Below are 7,330 nucleotides of genomic sequence, written 5' to 3' on the forward strand. Positions count from 1 at the left end.
CACTACACTCATCCTGGCCTTGCATTCTCGGTCAATAAACTATGTCAATTTCTTTATTCTCCCACTGATGAACATTTGGAAATGTGTCAAATGAGTACTCTATTATGTTTACAACACCTCCGACCATGGCCTCCTACTCTCAACATTTCCAACTCAGTTAGTTTGTTGTTATTTTAACAGCGATTGGAGTGGTTGTCTGAATGATAAACGCTTTACGGGTACCTTCTATATCTTTTTAGGAAACATCCTACCCTTTCTTGATCAACAACCAAAAGTGAATATAAAACAATCAATTAATCACTCGGTTGTAATAAAGTAAGTTAAATACGAAAGATATATTGCACGTGCCTTAGAATGTTATTACATAATTCACAAAATAGATTAAAACATATTAAAAAAATTCTTACTTGTTCAACTATAAAACTTTTTCTTCTCTAATATTAGAATCGCACACTCTGACCTTGGTCGTTTTACTTTTTTAAAATGTGTGCAACATGTCTTTCGCATTTAACTTGCTTTTCTATAACCGAGTGATTAAGTGATTACATTTTACGCAAGTCTAACTAAACATTTTATGCAAGTTCAGGGGAGCAATCAAGTTTTTTGGACAAGTTCAGAACGCAAATAATATATTAAGCTATATTACAATTTTTTTTTATTAAATATTAGAAACTAAATCTGCAACATATAAATTAGTCAATTTTTTTTATTAAACTGTCTAAAATATATATTGTTGTTATTAATATAATTATAAAAAAAATAAATGAAACTCTTTCAATTTATCGATAAACTTATTTAGAAAATCCAATTTAACAATTAAATAATAGTTAAATCCGTTTTTTTAAAATTTTCAATAGCATATAATTATAATTTTACTTGTAAACATTAATTTAAATTTACATATTAAACAATTTAATATGTTAACTAAATTTGCACTTCATTTAAACTAGTGTTAAATTTACTATTATCCCTAAAATAAATTATTGGCCAAATTTGAAAAAATAACAAATCAAGAACCTTATTTCTTGATCTTTAATTATCTCCTCTCATTCTTGATCTTCATCCATTACTCAGTAGCTTTCTTTCTAGTCTTCAGCTTTCTTCAATCTTTTTTCTATATATCTTCTGGTTATTCTTCAATTCAATCTTTCTTCAAGCTAATAAAGCATTTCCATGGCTGCTTCTGAGTCTCAGCAACTCCATTTTATCTTATTTCCATTCATGGCTCAAGGCCACATGATTCCCATGTTTGACATCGCCAGATCATTAGCTCACCAAGGTGTTCTCATCACAATAATCACTACTCCAATCAATGCTAATCGTTTCAGACAAATCCTCCACCGAGATCTCGAATCCGGCCTCCCGATTAACCTCGTCGAGCTCAAATTTCCGGCCGAAGAAGCCGGACTACCACCAGATTGTGAAAATCTTGACATGCTACCTTCATTGAGCTTAGCCTTAAATTTCTACTCTGCATTCAATCTGCTTCAAGAACCAGTTGAAACTTTGCTTCAAGAGATGAATCCAAGCCCCAATTGTATCATTTCCGATATTTGTTTGCCTTACACAAGCCGAGTTGCTACGAAACTTCTTATTCAGAGAATATCTTTCAACGGATGTTGTTGCTTTTTTGATTTATGTAAGTATAGAGTGTACAATTCGGGGATTATGAATAGTATAAATTCCGAAACAGAATACTTTTCTGTTCCGGGATTGCCTCATCATATCCAAATCACCAAACAGCAACTCCCGGGAGCAACGATTCCGAATTTCGGCACCATGGAAAACCAAATGAAAGCTGCTGAAGAACTAACATATGGTTACATAAAGAATTCTTTTGAAGAATTGGAGCCTGAATATGCCCTTGGATGCAAGAACATAAGAAGCCGAAAGGTTTGGTGTATCGGTCCTGTTTCGCTCAACAACAAACATAATTTGGATCTGATTCAAAGAGGCGGTAATGATAAGGTTTCAATTCAACACTCCGAATGTCTACAATGGCTCGACGAGCAACAATCAGGTTCTGTAATATACGTATGTTTCGGTAGCATTTGTAATTTATTAACTTTGCAATTGATAGAGCTCGCTTTAGGATTAGAAGCGTCGAGTAGACCGTTTGTTTGGGTTTTAAGAGGGGGTGGGAAATCGACGGAGTTAGAAAAATGGATAGAAGAAGAAGGTTTTGAAGAAAGGATGAAAGGGAGAAGCCTTATAATAAGAGGATGGGCACCGCAACTTGTTATACTATCACATGTAGCGATAGGCGGATTCTTAACACATTGCGGGTGGAATTCAACGCTAGAAGCTATAAGTGAAGGTGTGCCAATGATTACTTGGCCGCTTTTTGCGGATCAGTTTTTCAATGAAAAACTAGTTGTGGAAGTGTTGAAGATTGGTGTGAAAGTTGGGGCTGAGGCCACTGTTGTTTGGGGGGAGGAAGATAAAATCGGAGTTTCGGTTAAGAAGGAAGATGTTGCAAAGGCTATATCCAAGCTAATGGAGGAACGTGAAGAGATGAGAAGAAGAGCAAAAGAGTTGAGTTTGAAGGCAAAGAAAGCAGTAAAAGAAAATGGATCATCTAATCTGAATTTGAAACTGTTGATAGAAGATATTAAGTCGCTAACACTAAAAATAGGTTTAGCGTAACGTGAGAGTTATAGGAAAATTTCAGTAATGTACCGTATCAATTATTGGTTCCGACCACTTAAATGATGTCACATCAATCCAACTATTGATGTGACATCATCTGAGTGGAGAGATCAGTAATGGTTCCGGTCCACAATAGAATTTATGGTAGTGGATATGACAGAGTGGAGGGAGAGAATTTGTGTCGCTGACACGACTTGATTTCACGGTTTTATATGATGGTTCATGTTAGCCGACACCGAATCATTTCGGGACTAAAGCTTTGTTGTTGTTATTGTTGTTTTATAAATTTTTAAGCTAATATGTATGATAATAAACTCTCTTTGCTAGATTTTATAAAAAATTATACTCTTGCTTGCGATTTGGTTGTTGGATTTCTAGTTCAATTGCAGATTCTGGAATGGTTTAGGTCCATTGTACTTAGGGATGTAAATGGAACGGGGATTTCCCGTCCCGCTGGTGATCCGTCACGACGAGGATGGGGAATCTCCAATAAGAATCCCCATGGACAAGATGGGGATAGTTTTGTCCCCTGTAGTAGGGATGGGACGGGGATGCGGAATGGTATCCCCTCCACGTGGAGATCCCCATCCCTACCCCGTTAATTCTCGATGGGGGATCCCCAACTATTTCCGGTAATAATTGATTTTTTGGATGATTTACGTATTACTTCCCTTATACTATACTCCATCTCAGTCCATATCGAATCTATATCTAAATCCATATTATAAGTCCAAATATCTTTTTTGGCCATCTCATCCACAAATTTTTGTTGATTCTCCCATTGCAGTTTCCACCACTTAATCTTAGTCTCCACTTGTGGTGTTCGTTTTCTTATACATCTTCTACTTCAAAAATGAAACACCACAACTCTATGTTGGGTCGTCATACTCTCACCAGGAATCACCTTACAATCAATATAACTCTTTCTCCAAGCAGTCCTTACTAGTAAGAAGTCAAATTGGCTCGCATTACCGCCACTCCGATAAGTCACTAAGTGGGATGTTTTTTTCATAAACCATGTGTTCATGATACTCAAGTCATAGGCTGATGCGAATTCCAAAATATCATTTTCTGCTTCATTTTTATCTCCAAAACCATACCCTCCATGAACACTCACAAACCCATCTCGCCTAGAACCCACGTGTCTATTGAGATCACCGCCAGTACCATCTTTTCATCCCTAGGAACCTGTTGCACCACTTTCTCCAAGTCCTCCCAAAAATATTATCTTATAGAGACATCTAATTTGTGGCGCATATGCACTTATGACATTCACAACCTCATCCCCCTATCATGACCTTAACACTCATAATTCTATCACTCTTTCTAGACACCGCTACTACATCATCAATATACTCCCTATCAATAAGAACTGATAACTTGTGAAAAAATCCTTGATCAGAGCACTTCCCTGTGAGGCACCGTTGGGATCGGCCGGGGACACTCCGATGCCTAAGTCAATAATATTCTTGAGAGAATAATGTGTAATCACAAAGTATGGTTAGAATAATGTGTGTACCTTTGATCCCAGGAAGCTGGGGTATTTATATGCAATTCTGTAGCAATCACATTAATCCCCTTTATTATCCTCAGATGTGGGTTTTGATGTTACTTTAGTTATACTCGATGGTTTCAGTATTAATGGAGTTGTTAGTATCATCAATGTCGGAGGTTTCTCCTTGATAACGGTTTAGTGACCCTTGCATTAATCATGCATTAATTATCATTAATTCCATATTGATCATGTATAAATCCCACTTTTATAGGAAATAATGGTTTGCCATTATTTCTATTAATTTTCCTTTTATTCCTCATTCTAGAATAATTTGGGTTGTTATCAAATATCTACTCCATTTCTACCTTTATCCTTTCTTGAGTACCAAATCTTATAACCCCAAGGAGCTATCTCTCTAGCCTTGGCTCCAACCCACTTAGTTTCTTGTATGCACATTATATTTATTCTCATCCTCTTCATAACATCTACAATTTCAACTAATCTTCCTGTCAAAGAACCTATGTTCCATGTCCCAAACCGTAACCTACTACCCCTACCCCTCCCACTACTATTACCGTTACCGTGGACTGGCTTATTTACCCACAACCCTTGTATATTTGACACCACCCTCGGACCCTAGGGTGGCGCGTCGCTTCGGGGCGACGACCTATCAACCCTTGCACATTTTTCACTACACCCCGGTTTAGGAAGTGCAGCGCGTCGCTGAGTAGGGAACGCCCTCACGATATTCATATTTTGGTTCATGTCATAAGATGTAGCTAAGTTTTATGCTGGCTGCCACAAACCTACCGCAACCCTCCTCCTTTGTCCGGGCTTGGGATCGGCTGTAAATGCCACCAAGTGACAGACGGAGTTAATTACAAATCTTTAATATTGGATTGAAAATCAGGGATTTACAATATTAAATCTCTAGAATTAGATTGGAAAATTAAGGCACTGTTTGGAAAATAGCAGGTAGCTGATTAAATTAGTTGTTAGCTGATACCATTTTTGTTAGCTAATTTGACTAAATAATTGTGTAAACTTGTTTAGTAAAACTTAGCTGGTTGCTAATAGCTGTTTTGGGTAAAATGACAAATAACGGCAATTATATTTTATGACTATATATTATTTGGATCGAATGATAGTAATTAAGGGTAAATTTTTTTTTTCACAAGAGATGGAGCAATAAGGCTCCTAAAACCAGCTTTTTCAAAATTAGTTTTTTAGTCCCAATAAGCTCTTTCAAACTTCTCTTCACCAAACACAACTATTAAACGTTTGACTAGTCAAAACTTCTAAAGTGACATAAATCTCTAATTTTACTCCAAAAAGTTTTTTTTATCAAACAGGGTCTTAATCTCGCATAATTTGATTATCCCAAAGTAGGGTTTAATCCAATTCAGGAATTCTATTCTGGTCCAATCTGATCCAATCTAGTATGGAAATTCGGAAATTCAAATAAATACTGTGTTGTGTGGAATTAACGAAAGATCAATTAACAAGTAATCGAAAATACACAGATTTACGTGGTTAGGAGGTTAACTGAACATTTTATGCAAGTTGAGAGGGCTATCGGGACACTTTGAAAATTCAAGGACCAAATCAAACTTTTTAGAAAAGTTCGGGGAGTAAATGATGTATTAAACCTACTGTGAACCAGGAATTTTCACATGCACCTTAATGAGCAAGTGAATTTGCTCATTTACTATTAGATATAGACTTATTAAATCTAAGTCTTAGGATGCTTTGGATATCCACCTTAGGATTCTAATAAGCCTACATCTAATGGTGAATGAGCAAATTCTACATGCTCATTAAGGTGCATGTGATCAAGACTGGACTTTAAACTAATCTTGTTATAGTTTGAATTCGAATATTGTATTTCTATGCTTGTGAGGGGATAAATTGTAGCGAGGGCTGCGGTATGTTTTATAAATGTTTTGTTTCAAGGTTCCTTTTACTAATTAAATATATATTTTTTTGAATAAAGTTATTTCGGTGATTTTAAATAGAAAAAACCATTGGAAAACCGACGAGACGTAATAGTTATGTTGGAAATCAATGACCTTTACGTATGATAGATAGTCACATGATAGCGAAAAAAAAATATATTTTCTATTTACTTAATTCATCTGTTTGAAATTGGCACGTGTCAGTAGTTTTTTTTTATCACATGTCTATCACGTAGTTGTTATCTTACATGTAAAAGTAAGTGTTTTTCAATATAGTTATCATGTCACTATCACGATAACTTTTCTATATGAATTGTTCGGAATGACTTTATTGACATAAAAATAAACTTTAATGAGTTTTATTGAAATAAAATAAAGTTCAATGGTTTTTGTGAAGCCGAGTCTAAACTTTGATGACCATATATGTAATTTTCATTAGTGAGAAAAGTATTAATTACGTCACGCTTTTAGGTGAATTATGTCAGGTTTCTAGCGACACAATTATATTGCCTTGGTTGAAAGCTCGACACAATAAATAGGTTAATTAGATCACGCTTAACTTTAGCGCGGGAAGATAAAATTACGTTAACTTTGATGACCATATGTGCAATTTTCATTAGTAAGAAAATTATTAATTATGTGGCGCTTTTAGGTGAATTATCTCGGATTTCTAGCGATGCAATTTGACGCAATTATATTTCCTTGGTTGAAAGCTCGACACAGTAAACAGGTCGATTAGGTCACCCTTAACTTAAGTCACATGATAGCAAAAAATTATCTTCTATATTTACTTAATTCAACTGCTTGAAATTGTCACGTATCAGTAAATTTTTTTATCACATGTCTGTCACTTAGTTGTTATATTACATGTAAAAGTAAGTGTTTTTCAATATAATTGTCATGCCATTATTACGATAACTTTTCTATATGAGTTGTTCGAAATGACTTTATTGACATAAAAATAAAATTTAATGAGTTTTATTGAAATAAAATGAAGTCCAATGATTTTTGTGAAACTGAGCCCAAACTTTAATTACCATATGTGCAATTTTCACTAGTGAGAAAAGTATTAATTACATAGCACTTTTACGTGAATTATGTCGGGTTTCTAGCGACGCAATAGAATTCGACGCAATTATATTGCATTGGTAGAAAGCTCGACTCAATAAAGAGGTCAATTAGCTCATCCTTAACTTTTGATGTGAGTCAAATAACGGTCAAATTAATCTGT

At 35.1% G+C, this 7,330-nt stretch overlaps 1 protein-coding gene across 1 annotated transcript; it reads left to right on the plus strand.

Moving 5' to 3' along the window:
- Nucleotides 1-1,057: 1,057 nt before the first annotated feature.
- LOC136209222 (UDP-glycosyltransferase 73C1-like) lies at nt 1,058-3,007 on the plus strand. Its single transcript, XM_066000632.1, has one exon. It carries the CDS (start codon nt 1,174-1,176, stop codon nt 2,644-2,646), a length of 1,473 nt encoding a protein of 490 aa, XP_065856704.1. The 5' UTR covers nt 1,058-1,173; the 3' UTR covers nt 2,647-3,007.
- The last annotated feature ends 4,323 nt before the right edge of the window (nt 3,008-7,330 follow it).

The sequence above is a fragment of the Euphorbia lathyris genome, chromosome 10 (genome assembly GCF_963576675.1).
Source record: "Euphorbia lathyris chromosome 10, ddEupLath1.1, whole genome shotgun sequence".
In the NCBI taxonomy this organism is placed as follows: domain Eukaryota; kingdom Viridiplantae; phylum Streptophyta; class Magnoliopsida; order Malpighiales; family Euphorbiaceae; genus Euphorbia; species Euphorbia lathyris.

Bases quoted from the DNA above. Each gene is read 5' to 3' on its own strand.
- LOC136209222 (XM_066000632.1), top strand. From the start codon at position 1,174: ATGGCTGCTTCTGAGTCTCAGCAACTCCATTTTATCTTATTTCCATTC.